Here is a 15,349-nt window from a genome sequence, read left to right as displayed (position 1 = left end):
CTGTCTGCAGTTTAATGGCAGAAAAATCTCCCTATGGAGGTATAGATATGGTTTGTGTTTGTTTGCCAAATTGTTAGTAACAGGATTTTCACTGCTCAAATAATCACTCCACATAATAAATGTGTACTAAGTAGGATAGCCTTCATTTAAAGCAATACAGATGATGTAAAAAGATTTCACAGGGAGAGAAGGCTTTCAAAGGTCTATAAGGAGGAGGTACTGCAAAAGCATACAGTACTCAAAAGTAGTTCCAACATTCCAGTTAGTCTCTCTTTGTTTAATCCCACTGTTACCACTGACAGCTTAGATACTCCCAGAAAAAGAACATATATTGAGCTTGTAGGATAGAGAATCTTCATACCATCAGGGTGGCTTTGTCTGAATAACTTGATATAAAGGTAGGTTTAAGTCTCTCGCTTTTCTAAGTGACAGGTCTCCACTTCCATCTGTGGATATTATGTGATCTCTTCTTCTTTTCTCTAAGAAAGATGCTACCCAGGAATTCCTTTTAGGTCAAATGAGGGAGTCCATGCCTGTTTCTGCCGGGTGCCATCTCTTGAGCTAGGAAGATCTATTCTCAGGTCTCAGGATCCTGACCTGTGCTCAGAAAACCACATGTAACTCCTGACCCAAAGTAGTCTAACAGGGTTCTATAGGTGATTGTGCATGCAGAGAATGTTTTTTCCCTAGGAGCCCTATTTTGGAGGGCAGAGCCAAGATCGTGGCTTAAGCTGGAACTCCCCCAAGAATCCTTCAAAACCTAGAAGCTCTATCTTTTCTGCTGTGGACTGATCTGTCTTCTAAACTGGTACAGATAAAAGGGAAATTATAAAAAGACTGAACGAGTCTATGACTTTATATTTATAGACCATAGAGGGTGATGGTTCTTCCAAACAGAATTCATGTTTCTGATTCTCTGCCAGTCATTTATCTCGGAGACAGCCCCAGTTACTGAAAATCAATTAGAAGCTATCTATTCTCTAAGCAAGATGCCACTGCGCCTCTCTGGGGAGGTGTTTTTCTAACCCCACACAAAGGCTCACACTCTGAAACCTCATCAGGTTGATTAGAGACTTCATTAAATTGCTCAGGGGAAATTCCCCTGATAGACCTGCTTATGTTATATTTTGCCCACTATTTTAAACTGTTGAAATTATGACTATAGAACTATACTCATAGAAATATAGGCCACTCTGTCAATACTCATGTCAGGTTCATAACTTTAGCAACTTTGTGTTTTACCTATTGTTTTCATGTTATAGTTGGAGTATTTTATGATTCAAACCTTGAATCAAAAGTCATCTGAAAAAATGAAGAAAAGGAAAAAAGGCAGCAAGTGTCATGGAATTAGGCCACCTCAGCTTGAACAACCAGGTGATCTTTATCTCTCATATAGGCATAATGCTAGAATAATGGTTGTCACTTATTAAATAGATTGGCTATAAAATTTGCTAATAAAAAGTATAAAAATAATTTGGCTCAAATGATAATCCATCAACTGTCTTAAGCATTTGCTAATAATCATTCTGTTTGTGATGTAGTAGTCCCTTAATTGGAGTTTTTCATATTAGGTACATTTACTTTGATTTGAAATTCAAGTATAAATGTTTCTATACTATGGGTACTCATTAGATTAGCCAACAGCAAATTACATAATTTTGCTAGGAAAAGTTTCTACAACCTTTCAGAAATGAAGTAAAATAGTATTTTTTCTTTTAAAAAGAATGACCCTCGATATTTTTCTGGTCTATGGTTTGAAGAATATGAAGGCTTTGCAAGTTTATATTAGGATGCAAAATTTTAGCTTTGCCCTGTTTTAGAGAGCAGTGGGAGAGTATGCTACTGATCTTTATATACCCCAAAGTAAGGAATGATAACCCCTGAAATAAAGAGCTTAAGAAACTATACTTCATAAAACTATAATGTGGGTTTTAATCTGTATTTTGTGCATTTTTCATTTGTTCTATAAGTGAAAGTAAACACTTTATATACATAAAAAGAAAAAATCAATCTTGTATGTTATAGAACCCTAAAATTCTTAAAATCTAATGAAATTGTTGAAGGAGTGCTAGATTTGGAAACAGGTCTTTGATTCGAAACAGCTCTGGTTTTTACTTACCTGTGTGACCTTGAACCATTCAAATGACTTGTCTGAGCCTCAGTTTTCCTTATTATAAAAGGTAAGGAGTTGGCTGAGATAATTTTTAAGGTCCCTTATAACTGTAAATCTTATTCTGGAAAAAACCACTAAAAAAAACCTTAAGTTATAATCATCAGTCCACCTGATGGTGGTTTTGATACAAGAGACAATGAGACCAGAGTAAGGTAATAGAGCAAAGATTTAATGGAGGGAAGGAGAAGGGAGAGTCCCATAAGGGTGGGGGAATGGAGGAAAGAGGAGCAAGGGGGAGCCCGAAGCCAGTAGATGGCCCATGGGTTGGGGTAAGGAGCAGCAAGGGGGAGCCTGGTGCCAAAAGAATTGGCTACAGAGTCCCATCTGACTGGGGGAGTCATGAGATCTTATAACATTACAGGGTGGGATATCGTTGGCAAAAGTCAACCATGTCAATGTTTTTTGTCAGCCTTTTGCTTAGTTGGGTTTATTGGCCTTCTGTTGCCTATGTTGGGATTTGTTTGTTTCTAGGTTTGTCATTCCCACCTTTTTCTTTGTATAAAAAAGAAAAATGGGAGTGGAAAATTTTTTTTTTCTGGGGAAGGGGGTAGGGATTCATTTGTCTCATATTTGACAGGCTGAGACTCTTATTCCATTTTTTTCCTTTATATAAAGTGGAATAAAAAGTGGGGTTTGAGAAGGACCTGAGAGTCTGAGGGGAAACAGGGCATAGTTCTTGATCATCAGATTGCTTCCTGCTGAGGATGGTCAACATAGGTCAATGGGGATTCTCTCATGGTCCTATCTCCAGCCTTCAGCAGGATTGGTGTTGGTGATATCTGAAAGACCTCAATAGGAGAACATTATGGACAGTAGAGGAGAAGGGGATTAGAAAAGGAAGTATATAGGGTAGCCATGATGAAATCAGGAGTTATGATAGGGAATTACTGGTTCGGGGGAGCTAATCAGGTAGGCCTAAGGCCAATAGATAAGCCCAGGGGCTAGTAGAGTAGCCTTTTTGGAGCTGATAGTATGGAATAGCAGCTCTGCTTTAGGGAGGCAGCTTCCTCCAAGGCAGTGATTCCCAAAGTGCATGCTACCGCCCCCTTGTGGGTGCTGCAGCAATCCAGGGGAGCAGTGATGGCCTCAGGTGCATTTATCTTTCCTATTAATTGCATTAAAATTTAAAAAAAATTAATTTCCAGGGGGCTAAGTAATATTTTTTTCTGGAAAGGGGGTAGTAGGCCAAAAAAGTTTGGGAACCACTGCTCCAAGGAGTGAAGCTACTCCCGGTAGAGTGGCAGCCTAAGATGTCACCATCCTGATCTTAAGTCCCCTGTAGTAATACAGCAGAAATGAGTATGTAGATAGAGTACTAAAGAAAGCAAAGATGATACAATAGCAATTAACATTGACTAACATCAGATTTCTTTACATTTTAGTAGCTTATCCCCCAATATCAACAGAACTTTATCTCAATTCTCACATGTCCCATGTAGTTATCTGAGTTCCAAAAACCATCTTTTCTCTGACAATTAGGGTTAGGTTTCCTCTTTAGTAGCTTGAACACACAAGTTACAACATTCTTGTAGAGAGATTTCTCCACCCCACGTTCAGTGATTACACAAATGAATCAACTTATAAGAGATTAATTGTACTCCAATTGAAACAAAAACTTGGGGTGGGGTACTTAGATAAGTAGTGGAATATATTTGATTGCTGTGCATATTCAAATTTCAGGGACTTCAATTACCAATTCACTTCATTGTTTGGCACATCTTAAAATTTGCCTGATGCTCATGTCTTCCATTGGCCACTTGCTTTTGATTATAGAAATTTGCTATGAAAGGAAAAAGCAGGGAAAGGATTATAATACTATTTGACTTCAGGTAAGAGTCAGAGTTATTAATCAGTCATGCAGTAACAATTGCACTTCACAGCCAGACTCAGGAATAATCAGGTGGGATTCATATTAGTTGGAAGGGATCTCATCTTAGCTTATGCTAAAATTGTCTCCTTAACTTTTAGAACCTCCATCTGTGATAGTTCAGGATCACACTTCATTCAAGTACCTTGTGACTTTTCTCTAAACTGGTGGATTACAGACAATCATACCTGAATTCAGAACTCAAACTAATATTAGTTTCACTCCCCAAAGCTTTTACCTCAAGCAGCAGAACTTATTTCACTAATTGTGGTTTAAAGCTAAAAAATTTCCAGGATTCATACAATGAAGAGATTTGATTTCACAGCTTTTCTCTATTAGAAATCATTGCTATATTATGAACTGACTTGTGGATTCACAGTGAACCAATTCCATCGTTTAGAAATTCTATAACCTGAACAAGATTTTTGTTTTGTAAGAGCTAGGGAGTCAGATCAGAAGTTATAGCTAAAAGAAAATGTGCAGAAAAAGGGTTAACCCTAACAGGTTTTTTGTTTTGCAGGAGCTAGCAAGAGAGAAGAAGGGTTAATAACTTTGCAAGGAGTTAAATTTCCACTTTGATTAATGATGGACTGGTCTCAGAACAAGCTCTTTATGCTTGGTTGGTCACAGAACCTGTTTGGTGCTGGATTTGTGGCTATAAGCAATAGGCTAATTAATTTGCTAACTGCAAATAGGGTCTGGCTTTTTAAGTCCAGGACAGTTAAGAATTAAGATGTTGGGGGCAGCTGGGTAGCTCAGTGGATTGAGAGCCAGGCCTAGAGATGGGAGGTCCTAGGTTCAAATCTGGCCTCAGACACTTCCCAGCTGTGTGACCCTGAGCAAGTCACTTGACCCCCATTGCCTACCCTTACCACTCTTCTGCCTTGGAGCCAATACACAGTATTGACTCTAAGACAGAAGGTAAGGGTTTAAAAAAAAAAAAGAATTAAGATGTTACTTCTAAAACAGCAAATACACACTTTTTAACTTTGAGATAGCTGACTCCATCATGGAAAAGAAGTTTCTGCCAGAGCAGAGAGAAGGATCAGAGGAAGTCCAGGAAGGCAAATGAGATAGTGTCAGAGCCGCTGCCCCCAAGGTGAAGGTGGGGGGAGGTAGTGAGAATGAGAAATGGCATAAGCAGAGTTAGGGAGAGAAGGTGAGACTTGAGCCAGGATAGAAAGATTTGCCAGCTACAGAGGAAAGAAAGGTTATGAGACAAATGGGGAGAGAGGAGAAGGGAAGGGTAAGTTCAAGATTCCTGCCCCTGTTTCCCCCTGCCCCCATAGAGGGATTGGAAATGAGAGTGGCTCTGACTAAGCACTCAGATTGTCAGGGGACAGTTACCAAGATGAGAGGAGATAGGAGCCAGACTCACCTGCAGATCCAGTGCTGAATAATTGGTTGTTGGAGGCTGGAGACCTGTTAGGAGGATAGTATTAAAAAGCCAAGGAGGGAGAGAGAGAGAGCTCCATACTCCACTGACTGAGTGAGCCAGAAGGGAGAGAGAGACAGAGACTGACACTGACACTGACACTGACACTGACACTGACACTGACACTGACTAACTCGGGGCTGGGCCAGGGTTTCAGCACCACTATGTCAATCCAACTGACTGTGGTTCCACACAAGAGACAATGAAACCAGAGTAAGGTAATGGAGCAAAGCTTTAATGGAGGTAATGAGAAGGGGGAGTCCCAGCAGGGTGGGAGAATGGAGGAAAGGGGGAGCCTGAAGCCAGGAGATGGTTCATGGGAAGCCAGAAGATGGTTCTTGGTGGGGGGAATGGGGGAAAGGAGCAGCAAGGGGGAGCCCAGTGCCAAGAGAATTGGCTACGGAGTCCCATCTGAATGGGTGATTCATGAGATCTTATAGCATTATTGAGTGGGATATTGTTGGCTACAGTTAACCATGGCAACTTGTTTGTTGGTCTTCTGTTGCCTAGGCTGAGGTTTGTTTCCTATTGCTTAGCCAGAGTCTTCAGGTTTCTTGATAATAAAGCTATACAATGATTCATTTATTTTTCTTTTTTCATTTTTTAAATAGAAAAAATGCCTGTCTTAAAGGGTGAAGCATCACACTATAACTCCGACCTGCATAACCTATTGTTCTGCTGCCAGTGTGTGGATGTGGTATTTTATACTGAAGATTTAAAGGAAGTTGTAGAAGCCCACAAAATAGTTCTTTGTTCTGTAAGCAATGTCTTCATGCTGCTATTTAATGTGAAGAGTCCCGCGGATATTCAGGACTCCACTGTGATACGCACTGCCCAGGATCTCTTTGCTGTAAACAGTGAGACAACATTTCCAGCTACTAGCCAAGGCCCTCCATGCAACCCACCAGTAAGAGTCATTGTTAAAGACTCTCTCTTCTGTTCTTGCTTGTCAGACATTCTGCACTTCATTTATTCAGGTATCTTCTTGGAATGGTTCCAGCTACTCAGTGTTTTTAAAAATTTTGAACGTGAAACTTGCATGTGGCCCTTCCCAATAGTCTTATTCACTTTGACAATTCACATGCCTCCCTTCTTCCTCTTCTAGGTTATTATTGCTATGGATGGATTCTGTAAGGAGAAAGCGGGTTGTTGAGCTATAAAGGAAAAAAAAAATTCAGTTCAAGCAAATTTTAAAAATCCCAACAGATTTATTTGTCTAGCCTTACTGGGAAATAGCAGTAGTTAATAAATTATCCTGTTCCTACTGAATAGGCAAAACTTACAATATTATCAGCAGTATTTACCAAAGATTAATGTGTGCTCAGGTGGACAGAACTTCTTGTAGAGCAGAAGGACAAATGTTCATTTGTTTTTTATTTCAGTGTGAATGCAGACTATGAAAGCAGGGCCTTACAGCCCTAACCCCCAAGGTTTTAAATAGGAGATGGAAGAAAAACAAATGGTAATGTTCCTGAGTAGATGGAGCACTCTGCTAGTTGTCACAAATATCTGGGTTCCAGTCCTGCCTCCGACATGAGCTTTGTCAGTTAATTTCTCTAAGCCTAATGTAATTTCTTAAGCCTTATTTACTAAGTTCTGAGTTCTGATTTCTATACCAATAAAATCAAAGATTCTTAATGTATTGGGATATTTATAAAATATAAGAAAACACAAGGAACTCTTCTCTAAATTTACCAAGTGTATTTGAGATATCTTGATAGTTTGTCATCTCATTACTTAGCTTAGTAGTTACTTTACTGAGAAACTGAGCAATTTTCAGCAAACTTTTTTTTTTTTAATTTTAAACCCTTAACTTCTGTGTATTGACTTATATAGGTGGAAGAGTGGTAAGGGTAGGCAATGGGGGTCAAGTGACTTGCCCAGGGTCACACAGCTGGGAAGTGTATGAGGCCAGATTTGAACCTAGGACCTCCCGTCTCTAGGCCTGGCTCTCAATCCACTGAGCTACCCAGCTGCCCCCTTTCAGCAAACTTTTAAAATTAGCCTACATTTGGGCACAAATATGCTTAGATACATTTTGGTAATAATTTTCTTAAATTTCAGTACCCTCTCCATCATACTGCCTTTTCCTTGATTCTCTTCCTTTTTCTGCTCTTAGCTGCTACTAAAATCCAAAGCAGATATTTTGCTTAATTTGTTTGCCAAATAAAAGTATAGCATGGCAAGATCACACATTAAATGGAAAGGATAAGATTTTTTAAAATATTATTTTATTTTTAAAATATTTTTCCATGGTTACATGATGCATGTTGTCTCCCTCCCCTCTTCCCTTCCCCTTCTTAGAGCTGACAAGCAATTCCATTGGGTTATACATGTATTATCACTCAAAACCTATTTCCATATTATTCATTTTTGTAATAGAGTAATCTTTTAAAACCAAAACCCTAAATCCTATGCCCATATAAACAAGTGATCAATCATATGTTTTCTTCTGCATTTTTACTCCCATAGTTCTTTTTCTGGATATGGAAGGCATTCTTTCTCATAAGTCCCTAAGAAGGGGCAGCTGGGTAGCTCAGTGGTTTAAGAGCCAGGCCCAGAGACGGAGGTCTTAGGTTCAAATGTGGCCTCAGTCACTTCTTAGTTGTGTGACCCTGAGCAAGTCACTTAACTCCCATTGCCCACTTCCTAGTTGTGTGACCCTGGGCAAGTCACTTGACCCCCCTTGCCCAGCCCTTATCACTCTTCTGCCTTAGAACTAATACACAGTATTGATACTAAGATGGAAGGTAAGCGTTTTAGAAAATAATAAGTTCCTCACAATTGTCCTGGATCATTGTGTAGCAAAATCCCACAATGTTTCAGTTATTTTGTATAATGTTCTCCTGGTTCTGCTCATTTCTCTCCTTATCAGTTCACGTAGGTCCTTTCAGTTCTTATGGAAATCAAGCAATTTACCATTCCTTATAGCACAATATTATTCCATCACCATCAGATACCAGTTTTTTCAGTCATTCCCTAAATAAGGGACATTCCCTCATTTTCCAGTTTTTTGCCACTAAAAGTATAATATTTGAAATAATATCAAAATTAACTTTCTAAAACAAGAAAAATATACCTTTAGCTTTATTCTCAGCCATTCGAGCTAGAATATGCTTGTCTCCTTTCAACTGAAGCTAATCATGTTCCTAAGAGCAATCGGTTGGAAGCTTTCTTGATCTGGTTCTGTACTTCAGAATTTTTAACTAGGACCATATGGTGAATTAGTTTTGGATGCGTTAGGGAAAAGCATATCACTGAATATATATGTGTGTGTGTGTATATATATATGGAACAGTTCTAAAACTGTTGATAGAAATTAGGTCACTTTTTCCTTCTGTTGTTTGTGTATAACTTACATACATGAATGCTTGTGCACAAAATCTGACACTGAAATTGATTTTTAAAAAAAAGATAATAGCTATATATATTTAGATATATATCTATATCTACAAACGATAAGGAAATTATAGAATTATTGGAATGGAAATGAGTGCAATCAAGTGAACTGGCATTTTTTGAGCACCTACTATGTGCCAAGCACTGTGCTAAGTACTGTGAATATACAAAGAAAATCAAAAAATAAGTTCAGCCTTCAAGGAGCTCACAATTTAGTGGAGGAAGTCAACATACAAATGATAATTTACATATAAGATATATGTCCTTATGCATATTATATATATGATAAATTAGAGATTATCTCAGAAGGAAAGCACTAAGCATTAAGAAAGAAGACCAGGGAAAGACCTTTACAGAAGGTAAGATTTTAGCTGAGACTTGAAGGGGGCAGAGGTGAGGAGGGAGAGAATCCCAGACATGGGAGATAGTACATATTGGAGAGATGGAGTGTGTTGTACAAGGAACAACAAGGAAGTCAGTTACTAAATTATAGAGTAAATGGGAGAGAATAAGTTGTAAGAAGACTGGAAAGGAGGTGCAGCTGGGTGGCTCAGTGGATTGAGAGCCAGGCCTAGAGATGGGAGGTCCTAGGTTCAAGTCTGGCCTCAGACACTTCCTAGCTGTGTGACCCTGGGCAAGTCACTTGACCCCCATTGCCTAGCCCTTACCACGCTTCTGCCTTAGAACCAATACACAGTACTGATTCTAAGATGGAAGGTAAGGGTTTAAATTTTTTTTAATTTAAATTTTAAAAATAATAAAATTAAAAAAATTTTAAAAGAAGACTAAAAAGATAGGAAGGTGTCAGGTTATGATGGGTTACAGAGGGATTAAGTGTTTACAATTTATTCTGGTTAAACAGAAGCAAAAATGCCTTTAGAAGATTGAATAACTTGCATGAAATAGCTACTTAATACAGGGTTGTTGAATGAACAGCTGTACAAGATATGATATTTTATGTGAATTATTGTATCTTGCATAAGGACTTCATTTAGTGTTCTGGATTGCTATGTTTAAGATCTTGAATTGTTTAATTGTTCACTTGTTCAGTCATGTCCGACTCTTTCTGACCACATTTGGGGTTTTCTTGGCAAAGATACTGGAATGGTTTGCAATTTCTTTCTCTTGATTTTGAATACTTCAGTTCAAAATTTTATTTAATAAAAAATTTAATTGGTAAGTGAGGGGATATAAATTGTTAATAGAAATAAAAAACAATGTATTATGCTTTACTTCATTATTTCAATGATCTGTTGGGATTTCCTTCACTGATACAGATCTGAACTCTTCTGTAAGTTAGGAGATGGTCTTTGAGAATTCCTGTGACCAAAAAATTCATCATTTTGCTGCCAGCCTGTTGTTGAACTTCTCCAAACTCAGCTAATCTGGTCTTCATACAACAGTCTATCCCCAACCTGCCAGGCTCTGTGGTACAGCCTTTAAGAACTCAGGGTCATAGGAATTTAGTTAGTAGAGGAATTTGACTATTTTTCTTTAAAGAAAATTTTGAGGAACAGCTTAGCTTTCCTCCTTTACAAGAGTACTGCAAATATGAATTTTATTAATTAATTGAAACAGTATTAATTATTAATGCATCACCAAGGCCCTACCTATCATGGTTATCTTGGTTTCTTGAAGGCTGTGCTAATACATCTACAAGCTCTGGCAGGTTCTGCTGTGCTGGAAAGGCACATTCTGGCCGATAATCATTCTAGATGAGTATAGAAGGCTCATCACCAGGAGGTGATGAATTCTTTTGTCATGGTGTAACTCGTGAAATGAAGAATAATACAGAATAGCCCTATGTCCTGTGATTCCCTCTTCCCCTTAACCAACTATGGTAAGAGAGTGGTAGAAAAGGAGCTAGTATATATGCCTAATCCACAGCAACCTGGGGCAGGGGGGGGGAGGTAAGTGTTATTCTTACAGTTGAGGAAACTGAGGTCAAAAGACTTGCCTGGAATTACAGCTAGTAAGTGTCTGAGGTTGGATTTGAACTGAGGTTTTTCTGACGACAGTCCTAGCAGCCCACCTCCTATATCACTGAGCTGCCTTTATGTAAAGGCAACGTAAATCCATATAAACCTGAATTCTTCTGGTTATGCTATGTGACTACATAGCATAGAATACCATAACTTTTAAAGAAGTGAAATTGCTTATGACCCTGTGAGTTACAGAAAGGTGTGTTAGTCATAAATAGATTGAAACTTATGACCAGTAAGGGAAAAGTTGTGAAAAGGTGATTAAAGAGATGAACTACCAGAAAAGGAGGTGGGCTAGTGGTGCACTAAGAGCATAGGCTGGTAGATGGATTGGGACTGTTTCACATACTTCTTTGGTACTCACATAAAACAGCTAGAATAAAATCCCAAGAGGCATTTATTACGTAGGATGAAAAGGCATGGATAGACTCTATCTTCATTGGAGAGCACCATAATGATGAAATTACAGGTCTTTTGGAGTATGTGAATGATTCAGCTATATTCTCTCATTTTACAAGAAGTTAGATATATACTTCATACACTGAAGTCACTGCTGTGACCCAGTCAACTTACTACCAGAAGTTCTCGTTTGACTCAGAGGGACCTCACTTTCTCTCAAATGGTAATTTATACATTGGAGAAATGTGACTGATGAAATAATTAAATACATTAGATCCATTTGTCCTCTTGAGGCCAAAGGAGTAATTATCCTTAGCTTTCTTACACATTCTACTACATGTGGTGTTAATACATTGTTTCCCAATAAAATACCAATTATACGTAAAACTGGAATTTTATTCCTTTAATTGGATCGAAGCTGTGAAGATGGCTTAGAGAACTCTAGGTCAGGAAAACCTTGTACCAATGTAGATCAGCAGCTGTTTTAGAATGTAATGTTTTGAAGGGTTACCTGGGACACTGAGAGGTGAAGTGCCTTGCCTAGGGTTCAGAGGTAGGGCTAAAGCACAAGTCTTGAGACCTACTATCTGCTTTGTCACACTGCCCCTTATCATTCCCTGACACAGCCAGAATTATTCCAATACCAGGATACTCCCCCTGTGTGTCAGTGCTTCACCAGTTCAACTCTCTGTGCTGGGCTGTCAGGGAAATGGATGTAACCTTCAAAGGGAGAGCTACCTCAGGCAACAAGTAGAAAAGTTGATTATAGCCCTAGCACTTAGAACACATGCTGAGATAAAAGGTGCTTGAACTCATATACATGTCCTATAAACTTACTGCCAAGGCAGGAACCAGAATGGATTTGATGGTATTGGTGATTTTAATTTTTGTTCAGTCATTTTTCAGGCATGTCCAATTCTTTGTGACCCCATTTAGAGTTTTCTTGGTAGAGATACTGGAGTGATTTGGCATTTCCTTCTCTAGTTCATTTTATAGATGAGGAAATGGAAGCAAACAGGATCAAGTGACTTATCCAGAGTCACACAGTTAGTAAGTATCAGAGGCCAGATTTGAACTTTTGAAGATGAGTCTTCCTGACTCCAAGCCCAGCACTCTATCCACTGATCCATTTAGCTGGCCTAAATTGATAGGTACAAGCAATGTATTTTCTATAGCTGTTCCAGTGGTGAATAGAATTATCAGTGAAGATAAGTTCTGATACTAGCTTACAAAGGGGTGAAAAAAACCATGAGTGCTCTTTTGTTGATACCTCATTTCATTCAAAGCTATGTTATTCAACAAATATTCTTAGTCAACATGGACTTCTTAAGTTCCAACTACTGTGCCAGTTCTCACCCCTGTCCCAGGGGTATTTACATTCATCGGCAGGGGTAATGATAATAGTGCTGGAGGAATACAATGTATTCTTAGATTAATAAATACAGGATTTATACAAAGTAAATTAAAGCGAAGTGCACCTAGGTGATACAATGAATAAAGTACTGAGCCTGGGGTCAGGAAGATGAGTCTTCCTGAATTCAAATCTGGCCTCAGATACTAGCTGTGTGACCCTGAGCAAGTCATTTAACATTGTTTGCCTCAGTTTCCTCATCTGTAGAATGAGCTGGAGAAGGAAATGGCAAATCACTCCAGTATCTTTACCAAGAAAACCTCAAATGAGGTCATGAAGAGTCAGACACGACTGAAACAAGTGAACAACAATAAATCCAAGTGATGGGTGATACTAACAACTGGGAAAAACAGGAAAGGCCTCTTGAAGGAGATCACCTTCGAGCTTAGGCTTTGAAGGGGGTTAAAGATTCCAAGATGCAGAGCTGAGATGTAATAGCATTTTAAAGATGGGATATAACCTATGTCAAAGCATGGAAGTGCAAGATGGAATGCCCTGTAAGTTGGGAATGAGAAGTAGGCTAATTTGGATGAAGCATATAGAGTGCTTGACAGGAGAATATTGTCAATCAGTCTGTGAAAGATAGGCTAGAGTTAGATTCTGAAGGACTTTAAATACCCGACAAAAGAGTCTGCATTTTATCCTAAAGGCAGGGGACATTCTCAAAATCCCTTGAGCTGGAAAATGACAGAATTAGATCCATAGTTTTTGTGCCATTGTGTGGAGAATGGATTAGATGAGAGGGAATGGATATAGGAAGAATACTTGTTTGGTTACTGCAGTCGTCCAGGTGAAAGTTTATAAGAGTTTGAATAATTGTGGTAGGAGTTGAGAGAAGGGGATTCTTATAAGGAACCTTCAAGGGGATAGAATTGAAGAGACTTGGCAAAGTCTTGGAAATGGGAATTGAGTGAGAGTTGAGTTGCGTATAACTCCTAGATTGTGAACCTAGAAGACTGGAAGAGTTGCGGTACACTTGACAAAATAGGAAGTTAAGAAAAGAAGTGGTTTGAAAGATTCCTATGAGATATCCAGGTTGAGGAGTACAGAAGGCAGATGGGATACGGGGCTGGAACACACAGCAGACAGATGAGGAAAAGATCAGAGTAAATTTAGAGTCATCTGCGGAGCACACGGTCAAATCTCTGGGAGCTGATGACATTACTAAGATAGAGTGTGCAAAGGTTCTTGACTCAAGGTCCATGGACTTGTTTTTAACTTTTCTTGGTAACTATTTCAGGATAATTGATTTCCTTCAAAATCTTTTGCATTTTCTGAGAAAGGCTTAGTCAAAAGGGTCCATGATGCACACACAAAAAATAAAGAGGAGAAGGCCTGTGACAAAGCTTTGCAGTATGCCTACGAATGGGGAGTTGGACATGGATGATCCTCCTGCAAAGGGGAATGAAAGAAATTGGTCAGTCACATAGAAAAAGAATCACAAGAGAAGTGTCACAAAAGTGGAAAGAGGAGATAATATTCAGGAAAGGAATAGTCAACCGTGTCAAGTGCTGCAGAGGATGAGAAACAACCATTGTTTTTAGCAATGTTGCTTAGCAGTGACCTTGAAAAGAATAGTTTTAATCTAATATTGAAGACAGAAACTAGAGTGAGTGGGGGATGAGGAAGTAGAGGCAACAACTGCAGGAAACTTTCTAGGAATTCAATCTGAAGGGAAGGACACTTTAAAAACTATATAGCTTAAGGGCATGGTGAGGTCAAATGAAGGGTCTTTTTTGTTTGTTTTTGTTTTGTTTGTTTTTAAGAATGGAAAACATCTAGGTATGTTTGAGAGCAGAAAGGGAGGAACCAGTGTATAAATGCTGAAAATCAGGGAAAAGATTAGGAATAAGCTCCTAGAGGAGACTGCGCCAAAAACCCAAATAGGACTGGCTTTAGCTGAAAGGGCCATTTATTTCATCTTCTGAAAATGAAGAAAAGGAAGAGAGAGTTAGGAGTAAAACTGAGATGAAATGGGAAACTGAGAGAGGAGACTTACAGTGGATGGCCTCAACTTTTTCAGTGAAGTATGATAATAAATATCTTGCCAAAAGAGAAAGGTTAGGGTTAGATGATAGAAGAAGATTGAGAATAGATACGGTAGCCTATGCCTACTTTTGGCAGACTTTTTTTGAAAAAATCTAATCGGGGTTCTTGCCATAGACTTAGGATCATTAGACCATTGGACTTGAACAGGAAGCCAAGGGATTATAGGTCTAGAACTGAAAGGGACATTGGATGTCACCTACCCTTACCCCTCATTTTACAGACAATGAACTGAGACCTACTAGAGAAGTTAAGTGACTTCCCGGAAAGCACATAAATGAAAGAACTAGGAATCTCAGGTTCTTTGACTTCAAATTCAGCATACTTTTCGCTATATTTATATTAAAGCATTAAGTATATCATATTAAGCAATTTTGAAAAAAAGATTTTGTTACATAGTAATTTCCTTACAATAGGACTAGAGAATAGAAGCCAGCAGCATCATATAGTATAAAAGCCATTGAATCCTAGAGCTGGAAAACTTGGGCTCAAAAGCTCACTTGGCTACTTTCCATCTTTGTGATCTTGAGACATTTCTGGGTCTAGGTTTCTTCATTTGTAAAAAAAAAGAGGGGAGTTAGACAAAAGTTTTGTGAATTTTTTTCTAACTAAATCCTGTGATCCCCAGTGGAAAGAG

General features: G+C 38.7%; 1 protein-coding gene across 1 annotated transcript in view; it reads left to right on the top strand.

The window, feature by feature from the left end:
- RHOBTB3 (Rho related BTB domain containing 3) overlaps window positions 1–15,349 on the top strand; it is a 91,345-nt gene that overhangs the window by 25,037 nt on the left and 50,959 nt on the right. The window contains exons 5-6 of the mRNA XM_044662712.1: window positions 1,263–1,374; window positions 6,087–6,452. Coding sequence (XP_044518647.1) covers window positions 1,263–1,374; window positions 6,087–6,452 — 478 coding nt within the window. The remainder of the gene's footprint in view (window positions 1–1,262; window positions 1,375–6,086; window positions 6,453–15,349) is intronic.

The sequence above is a fragment of the Gracilinanus agilis genome, chromosome 1, assembly GCF_016433145.1.
Source record: "Gracilinanus agilis isolate LMUSP501 chromosome 1, AgileGrace, whole genome shotgun sequence".
Taxonomy (NCBI): domain Eukaryota; kingdom Metazoa; phylum Chordata; class Mammalia; order Didelphimorphia; family Didelphidae; genus Gracilinanus; species Gracilinanus agilis.
This window is presented reverse-complemented; position numbering and strand designations above follow the sequence as displayed.